General features: G+C 35.3%; 1 protein-coding gene across 1 annotated transcript; it reads right to left on the bottom strand.

The window, feature by feature from the left end:
* Positions 1-434: 434 nt before the first annotated feature.
* Positions 435-10,067, bottom strand: nmur3 (neuromedin U receptor 3). The gene is made up of 3 exons (XM_007547013.2): positions 9,780-10,067; positions 7,824-8,745; positions 435-3,435 (listed from the first exon to the last, which is right to left on the bottom strand). Exons 2-3 carry the CDS (start codon positions 8,662-8,664, stop codon positions 3,014-3,016), a joined length of 1,263 nt encoding a protein of 420 aa, XP_007547075.1. The 5' UTR covers positions 8,665-8,745; positions 9,780-10,067; the 3' UTR covers positions 435-3,013.
* Positions 10,068-14,088: the final 4,021 nt, after the last annotated feature.

The following is a 14,088-nucleotide window of genomic DNA, read 5'->3' as shown; positions in this document are numbered from 1 at the left end:
TCACTACTTTTTTTATGCTTTTTGTCAAGAAAGCCCAATTTTCAGAAAACATTACCACGTAATGCATCCATATATCATTCTTTCTACTTTCTTAGCGTAACCATGTTTCCACAGTAGCTCAGTGAGCAAACAAATGCAGCTCGAATGCATGCTTGCCTAGTAGTATTTCTCTTTTACTGTCACATGTTCATAATTGCTTAATGCATTGCATTTACTTTGAGGTGAAATCCTGATTTAAACTTTATAAGAAATCAAGCAATAAGAAAACCATCTCCAGAGACATTTTCCTTTGTGTTAAGCTTCCCTGGCACATGTAGGCAATCAGTTTGTCTAAATGGTATGCCTGAAGGGCCATAAAAAGACAATGGAGAAAGAAAACACTTAAAACTAATGAAAACAAAAAGTAAGGTAAAAAGCACAATGCCAGTTACATAAGGCTACAGAATCACAATTAGAGCCAGAAAAACAAGAAATATTGAAAGTATAAAACATTGTACTGTTTTTGAAAGCACATAGGTATCTTTCAAACAAACCTGAAACAAAGTGAATGTTTGTGCGGTACTAACTAAAGCAGGAAAGCACAACCAGATCTTGTCTTCAACAGTATCATCTGAAAATGTCCTGCAATAATCACTGAATGTACCATTTTCATGACAAAGAACATCTTTAAGATGAAACGTGTGAAATGATGTGTGGCCGCTTACTGGTAACAGAAAAAGGATGGAGTGAGGACTTTATAGTCTCTATAAATGTATTTTGAGGAAGTAAAAAGGTCGAAAAGAAGTTACTCCATTGGAAGTACTTTGTCCAAGGATTTTGAAATAAAAGTAATGTTTGAATTAAAATACTATAAAACCCAAACATAAGAAGAGGAACAAAACGCAGTTTATGTTGCAGCTACTACAAATAGTTTGATCGGTGGCATCCCTGAGGTAATCATTGTTTATGAGCATAAGGTTTTTAATTGAAAGTACTTGATTTTTACTTTTCATGTGTTTTAGCATTTGGAATGTACTTCGCTATAGCTACATTTATTTCTATGACAATAATTGGCAAACATTTAAAAGTTCCAACACTACAGTGTGCTTAAAGAAGTAAAATAAGAACTTTTACTTTTTATTTAAGTTCTTAACTTATTTTAAGAACTTATTTAATGCAGCAATCGTATTTCTGCATTAAAAAAAATATCAATGCAGAAATGTGATTTTGTATGGCTATGCAGATCAATGTGGTAAATGCCAGAATTTGTATTTCAAATTAGAGTTTTTATTCCAAGTGGTCATTTGCCTCTGTGGTGAATTACGGAGGCAAAAACCCTCTCAACTGCCCTTTTAAATACCCCCATAGGGTGCCAGTTTGTTAAGTTTTCAAGCCTTTGCTTTCAGACAGAATTTCTCCTGACATCTTCCTGGATAAATTGTCAAAGAAACATTAACTTTATGAACTCAAGCTAGAGTTCATAAAGTCACTTTTTTGGGTGTAAATTGTGTTATGCAATTATGCTTATGCTTGAAAACTTTGGCAAATTTTTGCTACATTCTTTGTAGCTTTGCTCTCACTTGATGTATTTCACACATTTCTTGGTTATTGTCACGGAAATGAATGTAGGCAAGCCTGAAAACAACTGACAAGGAAAACTTGTACTAATGATAAAAAATGTCTTTTAATATACCAACAGAAAAGGGAAAGATCAGTTCACATCATGATGTCAAGTCAGCGAAAAATGTAATACGATGAGAATGAGTTACACAGCGTTTATTATTACACCTAACCCTTAACTGCAACCTGCAAATCAAAAAAGGGAGGCATTTGCTCAAACCTTTTCTCACTAGTATGGCTGCTTTGTACTTAACTCTTTCCCTTCCATATTAAGCATTGTTAGTTGTGCCGATGTATTTTCATTATTCCAGATTACAATATGAGAGGAAGTGACAAGGCCAGCTGAATTAATTCACAGTTCAACGTGACCCCTTCTCTGAATTCATCAGCGCATCCACAGCTCCGATTTACTATCTCTCCATCTAGTTCAGCCTCTGTCTGGCAAAGACAATAAGAGGGGCAGATGAAGCAGAATTAACCTGACAGCTCAGTTTAATCCCACAATATCTCATTTATTTGAACAGTTTGTTTTCTCTGTCTAAAACGCTTCAAGCCGGCTTTGTTTATGGCATCATTAACTGCCCACTGTTTCTTTAGAGTAGAAAGGTGGGTATTATACCACTTGTACACAATATCCTGCCTTCACTTTGTTCAGTGTGTTGCTCAAGGTCATAAGTGTTTGACCGTAAGAAGTTACCACAGATTGTTGTTGTCGTCGCTTCCTAACACAGTCCTGTCTTGCACATGAGATGAATACTTGTGTGAATAGCTTGAGAGACTCAAGGATGAAGATTGTAGTGCAGCACAAGTGAATACATTTGTTTTTTCAAACAAGCCAATTTCATGACTGGACATTTTGTACCTCTATCCCTCCAAAGTTCAAAATGCATATACATATTTTTATAAAGCTTCACAATAAGTGTCCAACAAGTGCACCAAAGAATGAATGTTCAAGATTTGAGTCAAAATAAAAACGTGTTTGGAAAAAGATTGACTGAGGTTGCTCAACCCATGATTCGTACCACATAAAGGCTGGTCAGTACACAGCAGCTTATCAATACAATGTCAGCATTCATTTTCTTACCTTGGACTGTTACATTGTCGCTATCCAGATATGGGAACAAATCTTTCACAGTTTGTGTTGAGACAGGGTTTTGTTGACATGAGCGTCACTAAGTTAATGTAATTTAATTTTATTTGAAATCCAGTGTCTTTCCATCAGTTTCACAATCATTACTTAGAGCGTATTTTTAAATAATGGTTAAAGACTATGTTTACTTTATCTTGAGGACAGTTTGATAATTAGCAAACTGGCATCTCAGTCTGTTTGTAAGAAAGAAAATAAATCAATTTCCCCAAATGTTCACTGATAAGTTTACAATGTTTGTGCTAATTTCCAGATTTCAAACAAATCTCAGAAAACAGAAGTCTTGCAGTTAGTTTCTTTAACCACACATGGGAGGACAGCAGTTTTCATAGTCAAAGTCACACTAGGAGATAGCAAAGAATTTGAGTCCTTAATCTCATACTGAGTTCTTGAACATGACACGGAGGTGTCCAGTAAAATCCTCGGGAACGGTGGGGAGTCTCTTACAGAGCTGTTGTCCTCTGAACGGGAGCACACCAGTTCTCGGAAGCACTCTCTAAATCGCGTGGACAGCAGACTATAGATGATAGGGTTTACTGCAGAGCTTAGGTAGAAGAAGATGCCAGACAGGATGTGGACGTACTGATAAACATTATGCATCACGTCGGTCCACTGGCTGACTGAGCTCCACAGAAGCCGCTCAATGTGGAAGGGAGCCCAGCAGACTCCAAATACAGCCACAACAATTGCTGCGGGATCAAGCCAGACAGAGAGAAAGGTTGTGGTTAACCTTAAAGAATGCACTGCATTTCAAGGTATTGGTATTTGTTTAAAGCGTTTGGCTTGTGGGACATGAGAAAAATGTTTATCTGAGTCTTTTTCAACATATTTGAATACGAGTCATTGGCAACCTGGAGACAAATGCACTTATATTAGAAATCTTGATAAAACAATGATTCATGGCAGAAAGAAATAATTATTATACATTAAAACTCCCACATGAACCAATTAAAACTCCCACATTAACCAATTAAAACTCCCACATGAACCAATCTTTTAGGATGTCTAATGTGTAACCTGAAAGCCTTTATGATAATGATAATAAACACAGCTGTGTCTAAAGTGATAAACTTGTTTCCTGTTGTCTGAAAAGCAAATGTGAAAAAATCAACAAAAAAAAGAAAATTCAGAAAGTCATTATCCCTAAATTACAGCTCTTGCTGAGTGAATATTTGAGCCACTACCTACCAAACATAAAAGAACAATTTGTCTATTCAAGAACCATCTTACTGAAAAGAAAAAGGCTGTTACTTATCAAATGTGGAAGGTTTTATTTAATGTGTTTCAAAACGATGAAAAAGGGGATACTGTTTTCCCTTTAGCTTTACAGCAATTTAGCTTGAGGCAGAAAACAAAAATACACACATGCAAAATGTTCTTAACACCTACATGATTTGACAATCTATTTATTGCCAGTTCTGAATATTTCTCTTTCACAGTGCTTAGGTCTTGTCGTTCTTGATGCTCCCTTACATTCCTCACCTTGTTCCCTATATGTTAATCTCTTACAGGTCTCTCTCTCTCTAAAAGAGGCTTAGCAGATACAGAACAAATGTAGCTATTTATTGTGTGGATATGCAATTGGAATAACTTGTCATAGGTGGCATTTAAATATACAGTTGAAAGTCGACAGTATCCCCATTTTTTCTCATTATCTGACATTAAATTAGATTAATATCAAAACAATTTCTATTCGCTTAATGCCAGAGCAATGTGAAAGATATATTTAAAAATTTCCTATCCCTTTATTTATATTCAGATGTTTCAGCATCTGAATATAAATAAGGTAACAATGCCTTTTAGCAATTTTAGAAAGCCCAAAAGATGATTAAACATTCTAAGTTTATGATATGGTAATTCGTAAAATTTTATGTAAAAACGGTAAACCTGAGTTTTATTATTTAAAGTCAAAACACCTCTAACAGTCAGTCTCAGATGGAAATAAAAAAAATAAAAATCATGCAAGATGTCATGAACTAAATTGTGGGTCACAATAAGTCTAGTCCAACAGTTTCCAAATGCCTAAACGTGCCACTTTGTGCCCCAGAAATAAACGTCTTTTGGTGTAAAAACATCAGAACAAAAGCAAAAGACCTTGCGAAGATGCTAGCTGAGGCTACTAAGAGAGTATTATTATCCATAGTGAAACAAACTGCAACATTCTGGAATTAATGTTGCAGTTGTAACAAAACAAAAAAACTTAAGATCATCAAAGCCTGTTTTGGTGTGGTCATCAGGGCCTAATATTTGTTCCATAATTTTTGGGTATAGCTGAAACGATGTGTGCAAGGAAGCCAGTTTACAAACTTGACTGAGTACATGTTCCCAAATAAATGTTTCATTGTTCTAAACTTTTTAGTATTGAATTTCGTAACTGAAATAAAATATATATCTATTAAAAAGACTAAAAAATATTTCAGCAGAAATGTATTTGATATTTTTACAGTCAACTGAATTAGCAACTTTAAGGTCCTTCTTGTGGACGATGAAGAAGTTCATTTAACTTAACTTCTTTTTATACTCAATCTTTACCTGAATAAAGATAATAAAGTCCCTTTCAACTGCCTTTGATATTCAGGACACACACACATGCAAGTCACACACATACAAAACATTTAGTGTCGTTTATGGTCCTGTGTATATCCATGTTTTTAATGAAAACCCACAGGGATCTATCTGTTTCAACATTCATGGAATAATATTTATGATTCATGCATAAAGACAAAGATTACAGATATTGTCATAGCTTTTATTATTTTCTTTATGTAAGTCACTGTTTTTGGCCAACATACTTGGATAGTAATCAGAAAACAGGATATATTTACTTGAAATATAAACTTCTCAATAAAAACCACAGCAGGTGGTAACATTTCTCCTCCATTGGAATGAAATCCATGTACGACTTGCAACCATTTCGCATTAGGAAGTGACTGAATTGTTATTACCAGTAGGAGTTTTTATCACCTTGGCAACCGAACAGAGGAGAATTTTGTTGCTTTCGGCGATGCATCTACCATGTCCTGCACGGTAATGTGTTTGCAATCATTTCTGCCATTTTTCTCGGTCATTATTTGCACTTAAACATAAATTTAAATGATTGGAAATAAGTGAAATAAGTTGAAGAGAGGAGACTAACTGATCACTGCAGACCTGGAGGTTGTTTGATCATTTTACAAATGAAAGATGCCATTAGATTTTTGTAATGGGATGTAAAATTTGAATGCTGTGATTTATCTGTGTAAGAGTTTCTTCCAGTGAAGTGATGGTTATACCCATAGTAGGTTGCACTGCCAATAGGGCAAGATGATGATCTTCAATCTGAAATCCGATTTTAGCTTGTAATGGACAGGAGCTTAAAGGAAGATTCAATCTTTTAATACATTTATTATTTGTGTGTGTGGAGGATGTGTCCCTTCCTGCATATTTTATTTCTAATAAGCTAAGAAAAAACAATAGCAACTGTAACTGTAGCTTAATGAGAGAATTACTATATTTGATGTTTTAGTGTAGTAAATCAAGATTAAGCTTAGAAGACAATCACACAGCTTTCAGACTTTCAAGAAATTTAAATTATACTTCTTAAATTACTTCTTGTTTTTCTGCATCCTAACTTTTTTCTAGTTGTAGAATGAATGAAATATTGTTTGTGCATTAATTTTTAAACACAATTTAAATTCTCACTATTTTGTTTTTATTTGGTAACACTATTTTTGTAAGATAGTTTTCTTAAAAGCTGTGATACTGCATCCACAGTTGTTTGTATGTCTGAATTCCCAAGACTGTGCTAAAACTTGCAAAATATTCTTTAAACCAAGAATCACAGCAATTTTTTTCTTAATGTTATAGTGATATTGTAATACTTTTTATCTGTTTTTCACTAACCACAAAGCTCTAATCTGAAGAAACATAAACAAGAGCTCTAACAAGTGTTTTGTAGCTTTTTTCTATAACATTAAACATTTATGACCAAAATATGATAGAAAAAATGATATCAATTTTATAAATCTTTGTCTCCTTTAAAGTTTTGTTTTTTTGTTGTTTTTTTTTCTATCAGACATGATTCACAGTTTCATTTCTCTGGGAGGATAATCAATAAAGTAACACGTTTCTAGAAATACTTGACAAGTGTTTTTTGTTTTTTTCTTTTCTACAGACCCTCGCTTGTTTATGAGAAAAACTTCGACAGGAGCACGGATACAGAGATGTGTTGTAAAACTCCCAATGATGTTCTACACATGTGCTTGAGATTATATTGGAATCTGTGGCTTGAGATAAAATAACTTCTTGAGATAACAGACATTCAGATGAAGTACTTCTTGAATTCATGGCAGCTATTATTCACATTATGTTGAAAGACAAGATGACAAATAAAAATCAGTTTAAAATGTTTCCAAAAAATTTAGAAAAGACATCAAAGGGACAGTATGATGTGAATTCGACTTTTATGTTATTCCCTCACGAAAAACATGCCCGTTGCCTCCAACACTTCAGGCATGTTTGAGAAATCAAAGGGTTCTTTCGTGCATGTTTCTTTCATGAAAGAATCCATGTTTGAGAAATCATTTTATATCATGGCAGCCATTCAGTTGAGCAAAATGGCTGCTTCCTTTGAGGTCCATCTCCTCCTTGGAGCGGTAGTTTCCAAGTTTCTCAGCTTCCATCTCACAGAGCAGCACCCTCCCCCCTCAGATCCTTCAGAATAGCCAGCAGTAGTTAGCAAAACCCTGATGGAACTGCATATTAGTTCTCAGTGCAATACTGGCAAAAACTATAGCAAACAGAATTAATAAAAGAGCAATGCTTTGATGACTTCCTGAAGATATAGTTTCAGAAAGAGCACAAGTGTTTAAAGAGACACATGCCCAATTTCAAGGAGTTAAATTACGAAGTCAATTTTCTTTTAAGTCATATTTGATTTGATTTTTACACCAACTGAGGGTTACAGTTCATTGATTGTATTGTGTGCCTGTAAAACACACAATACTCCTCTTTACAGAATAATCTTCCACCCCCAGTTTAAGGACTGGGGTGGACTGTAGAGGATCCAGAGCAGCTGGTTTGTATAAATTATACTCACAGAGCATCTTGACGACCTGTCCTCTGCGCCCATTCTCCCCACTAATCCTTCTCCTGGTGTTGCTGCAGCCGTTCTTCCCCAGGTTCTTCCTGGCATACCGCTTTTCTCTACCCAGATGTATGCCCATCACAAGATAGAGTATGCTAATAATCATCATAGGAATGAAGTAGAAACACACAGTTGTGATTTGCATCACCAAGTTGTACATCCAAATGGGCTTGACCACAGCACACATGGCTGACTCCTCCATTCTCTCAGGCAAGTAAAAGAGGCCATGAAGCGAAGTGTTAGGAACGGCACACACCATCGACACTCCCCACACAACGGTGATGACGCGTTTGGCATGCTGATTGGTTGAGAGGTATCTCGTTTTCAGTGGATGCACAACAGCGATGTATCTCTCCACGCTGAGTGCTGTGACATTGAGGATTGATGCGAAGCAAACTGTCTCGAAGAGGAAGGTCTTGAAGTAGCAGCCGCCCTCACCAAAGGGGAATGGGTAGTTCTCCCACAGGTCGTAAATCTCCAACGGCATCGCAAACATCAGGACGAGGAGGTCAGACACAGCCAGGCTCACGAGGTAAAAGTTTGTGGGGTTTCGCATCTTCTTGTGCTTTGCAATCACTGCACATGTGAGAAGATTTCCAGACAACCCGGTGAGGCAGATTAAAAGGTAAACTGTTGTCACAGGGAAAAAAAAGGGGGATCGCTTGGGACCGAGGACTTCAAAAAGGTTGATTTCTGTAAACTGCTCAACAGTATTGTTCCCTGAGCCATTGAATGGCATGCTAGTGTTGTAGAGTGGTGCAGACGAAGTGGAACCCTGCAATGAAAGCTCCATTTTAACAAGGAGGGCCGGATAAATAATGGGAGCTGACAAAAATCCCTTCTCTTGCGTCTGGTTTAGTTCAACTACTGGGACCTGAGTTGAAAAGAAAAATAAAATAAAAAGATCAAACATTTGTCTAATGATGAACAACACTGAGACAATGTTTATTGTGTTCAAATATATACATATATTTCTACTTTCCTGGTAATGTTTTCATGCCCCGTTTTTTTTGTGAGGGAAAACCTTCATCATAAATCATCCTGGAAGAGGTAGTAATCCAACCAAATAATTTTTGCAGTGTTTAAATAATGCACTGATTAAAACAATTTGTGATCCAAAGATGACAAACAAAAAAAAATATTTGCTGCAAGTGTTTAGGTAAACTACTGATATTTTTCTGAATTTATAAAAGTATAGAGTTATAAACTTTTCCTACTAGTCTATGCATTCATTATTTTTAAGCTTATTTCTGATAATATTACCTGGTTGGCAACATAGGATCTGCTATGACTAAAACAAAACATTTTAGTCTATTTGCATAAATTCAATAATAAAGATTGTTGACACCATTAGAGTAGCTCACATTTAAATTATACCTGCATTTCAAGTTTTGGTTGTGATTTTGCAATAATTGTATTATTGCAATTGCTCCAATAATACAATGCCTTTCATTCCCAATGTTAGGCATTTTGCATGTTGCAAAAGAAACAGTAGACAGTGAACTAGCAGATTTCTTCATGTGTTGGAAAATGTATCTTTTAATGGGGTTGAAATCATTCTCATCAACCGTTTGCGGCTCAAGATAATTGCTACTACATATGATACAATGATATCAATGATATATGCTAATGACTTCTTCTGAAAGGTTGATTATTTTGCCTACAGAGAGCAAATCTAAAATTGTCTGATACAATGCGATGGAGTAAGTAGGATTTAAAAACCGATTCTAAAATAATTCTATATTTATGTGTAAAATCTTGAATAAAGTGAAATAAAAGGGTATAATCTAAATCATTTGAAATAAATTAAAAAAAACAAAACATGCCCACTTTTATCTAATCACGTAAAGGTTACGAATGTGTATCTACAAGGCATAGAGAGCAGAAAATGTTTAAATAAATCCTCACCTTGATGTTGATCTGCAGGTCGCTTTTTACTGTGAACACGTTGTGCGGTCATGCTTGTAAATGGAGCGACAGATGGAGCAAATAGTGCATGAATGGAAAAGTTGTTTCGAACGGTTCGGTTCCGTACAGAAAGGAAAAGGCAGACGGAGGGTCCACACAGGGAGAGAACTGGATCTGCTCTGCAGCTGTGCTCCCCTTCAGAGAGAGAAATTACCTGGTGAAACAGAGCGGGAGCTGGAAGGAGCCGGGGAGAGAAAGTGATGAAGTCCAGAGTAAAAATATTATCACGGCACTGCAAAAAAAACAAAAAAAACAATCAAAACATCGATAATCCACGCACATTCTGAACTCGAATACAGCGAAATGTTTTAATGACGTTTTAAATTTACAGTTAAAAAAAAGCCTGCTGAACAAACTTTTAATAAAAAAAACTTGATCGGTATACTTTTAAGTGTAGAAACCCTTAACCCTACGAGCGGGGCTCAGTAATTTTCGCCGCTGTGGTGAAAAGAAAATTATAGCTTTCTCATAATTATTAGACTGCTTAGTTCTAACTACAGCCTGTTATCTCATAATTACGAGAAAAAGTCTCATAATTATGAAACATAACTGAAATTGCGTAATACTGTGTGATAATGAAGAAACTTAAATAAATAAATACTGGGATGAATATAATAATCCAACAATGTATGACATTTGATGTATGCAACACCAAATATAATAGCAATAATAATATTACGATTTTTTAAAATTTTGTGTTTTCCTTTATTCTTTTTGTAGCCTGTCCCTCAATACAAAGACAAAAAAGTTATTGCAGCCCTTTTCATTGCATTTCATCAACATCACGTGAACTTGGCTGTCATCTGCTACTTTATATGTCTACTGGAGCTAACTTACTGAATACTTAAAATCACTCCACACAAGAGAGTTCAGGTGGGAGATAACCGCGGTAGAAATCAGCAAGCCATTTTCACCAAACACAGGGTTGGTTGTTCTCTAAGGTATGTTTCAAACAAATATCAGAGAAATAAATTTTAATGTGAATGTGAAATTTGACTTTATGAATTTGATTTCCATACTAATGTGGCATCAAGGCTAAATAGTATTATTACCCATTGCCTGAGCATAAGATGACAGTTGAGGAATTATTAATATGCAGCTATTCAAATAAGCATTGATGTTTTTCTCAGTTCAACATTTCTCATGGCTCCATTGACATTAACTTTACACTAGATGTCAGCAACAACCCAAATAATCCCCACATACAAACAAAAAAGTTTTCCATTGAAGCTATGTGTAAAAAATATATTTTACGATATGCCAACATGCCAACTTTCCTTCCATACTGGAACTGTCACTGACAGAATGTGCCTTTGCCACAAAAGAGACCAACATCGGGCTTTGCAGTAACAAACACTTTGGGTGGGTTTGGTGTAATACCTTTGATAAATGTTTGAAAAACACAAATTTTCCCAAAGATAAACATGGTGCAGGATCCATGCTTTTGCGGACCTGTTTGTCTGCCAAAATAATTTGAAACTTTATTAGAGTTCATGGCATCATCTACTTCTCAAGTTGCTTGTGCAAAAAAAAAAAATAAAAAAATCCTGAAATTGGGTTGTCACTTTTAGTAGGATAGCTAAATAAAACAGACAGCCAAATAAACACAACAAACCTCTCCTGTCAGAAAATTAAGCTGTCCTGTGGATATCAGACCCTATTCTATATATCTGTAAAGCGAGCTGAAGGGAAGAGTGCACATCTTTAGCAGGAATACCAGTGGTAAAACTGTCACTGCACTTAAGTGGATTTCCTAGCAAGATCATGATAAGAAGAAGAAGAGGAGTGAAATGACAGATATTTTAGACCTAGGAGTTCAAAACGTTTCACCCAAGTGAATTAACTGGGTGATATAAAATCCCGAGGTATGTAGGGGGGCTGCCATAAAATGGAGCTTTGGAGATAAAGTTTTATTACAATGAGAAGAGCTGTTGAAATGTCTGAAGCTGTTAATTGTGATGCTGTCTGGGTTTCTTTAAATCTTTGAGGAAGTTTCTCTCCATACACATATATGAAAAACAGCACTACCAATGTAGTGTCTCTTGGATTTCTTCTGAGACATCCTATAATAGACTTCTTGGCACAAGTTAATTAAAGAACAGAGAATAGCAGTTTATTTTTTTTACTTCTGACCTTTAATTAAATTCAAACTGACTGGAGTGCTTGCTTCCTTTTGTCTGCTTTTGTTGGTTGTTTTTGCTCCTGATTTGGAGTTGTGATGTGTATAATTAAATATCAGTGGATTTAAAGGTCATATCCAGCACCAGGTTTATGGTTGAAAAGAAAAACAGCTAAATGATAGGAAATGGATTATCTGACTTATATTTTGTAAATACGTGTGCTAGGCCAAGAGATCAAACATAGTTTTTCAATCTGAAATTCATTTGAGGCAACTGGATTTCTTGCTTAACCTTTACAAAGAAATGTTGATATTTTAAACAAAACATAAGCCACAAAAACAATTATCAACATAAGATATCATGTTCTATCAAACCTTCACATATCTCCAAAATGTAAAAATAAACACAAGGAATAAATAATTAAATTCTAAAAAATTCTGTAAAAGAAAGTTTGATGCAGGCTGTCAGAGACAGTTTACGTCAAGACATTGAGGAATACATCCGTGGACATTTGGTTGACTGTCCTCTGAGTTAGAGTCACATAGAGCTGTTAAAAGCATCTCAGTCCTAATCTCAATCTTCCCGCTAAAGTTCCCTGCACAGGGACCAGGCCATGTCTGGCCAAAAACTGTATCTATGATTCTTTTATAGGTTGACTATAGAGCACCCCAAGGGCCTGTTTCATGAATGAGCTTTCCTTAGTCATATTTGTCATTTCAAAGCTGATTGGCAGGTCATAAAGAAAAGCCTTAAATAACGATTTAAGTCCTTCCTCCTCATTCTTACAAACTGCACTGAGTCGCTCTTTTAAGTAAAATCTGATTAGATTTAAAAACCTGAAGAGGATCTCTGTTAAAACCTCAGAATGTACTTCTTATCTTGACTGCATCTGAAACCATCATGGCCAGTAAACAGGATTCATTTTAAAAGATTTTAAACAAGCGCATCTCACTGCAGCAGCTTCCTGTAAGCATCCATTTGGAGACTTCCTTCCGTTTGTGATGACTGTCAGACAATTTATATAATCAGTAGATGTTTTTCTCCAGTACACAAATATATAAACCCGGTACTATTGTTCATTTTCCCAAATTAATTATATTCATGTTCATCCTAATATGCAGTACCTGCTATGAGGTTTTGCTGTGCTCTCCCTCTGGCAGCAAAGGTTACACAAATATAATCAATTGAAAAGTATTACTTCATACATAAACATTAGGCTGCTCTGTCTCTAATGATTGTAATGAAGTTTGACATAACTTGACATAAAGTGAGCTCACACTGAGGCATTTCAGGCACTCTATTCATCCTAATTTAAAATTAAGGCTTTTTTTTATTTCCTTTCTCATTTAAAAATGTCTGAAAAAAATAGAATTTTAGCTAATGTGGGTCAGTTCTGTCTGCAGAAACTAAAAAGGTTTATAAACACATTTTGCTTAAATATAACTTTATTTTATTGATAATTTATTTCCATATGTTTAATTCACTGAATTTAACTTGTTTTATTCCCTGCAGTTTCAGTTTTTCAGGATTTGCAGTTTTATTTTGATCCACACTGTGCACTTGAAAACTACAGCAATTTTAAGTGAGGTAAAGACCACTGAGCCCCCTTTCTGAGGTAACTAATTGAGGTCCTTCACACCTTCAGTGTACTCTCTGAAAGTGCAAGACAATTTAATCATTTCTGTAGGATAGAAAACACATTTTTAAAGACTTTTTGCCATTAATCTCCTTTGACACTAAATTTCTAAAGAACATTCAATCTATCCTTAATAGATTGAATGTTCCTTAATAGATATCATCATGGTCATTACCTTATTTGCATTTTGGGAAATGGAGCTGAATCTACATTCAAAGTTAGGTGATTTTGTTTCAAGCCTTTACTAGCATGAAGTAGAAAGACAGAGAGCAAGGACAGATTTTAAGATAAAGCAGACAACTGCCTCATATCTGAAGGACCAGACCTTGTAATGATGGTGACCTGTTGAGCCTGCAGTAAGACTTTTCAGTATCTTATAATGGAAAAAGAGAACTCATCCCACAGAGTGTTCAGAGTTTCATATTTATCTACTGTTCCACCTCCAGTAATTGTTCTAACATAGAAAAATCAGGTATGAGACACTTATTTTTCA

The sequence above is a fragment of the Poecilia formosa genome, unplaced genomic scaffold, assembly GCF_000485575.1.
Source record: "Poecilia formosa unplaced genomic scaffold, Poecilia_formosa-5.1.2 Scaffold18, whole genome shotgun sequence".
NCBI lineage: Eukaryota > Metazoa > Chordata > Actinopteri > Cyprinodontiformes > Poeciliidae > Poecilia > Poecilia formosa.
The sequence above is the reverse complement of the archived record's forward strand: the minus strand, read 5'-3'. Positions and strand labels throughout refer to the sequence as shown.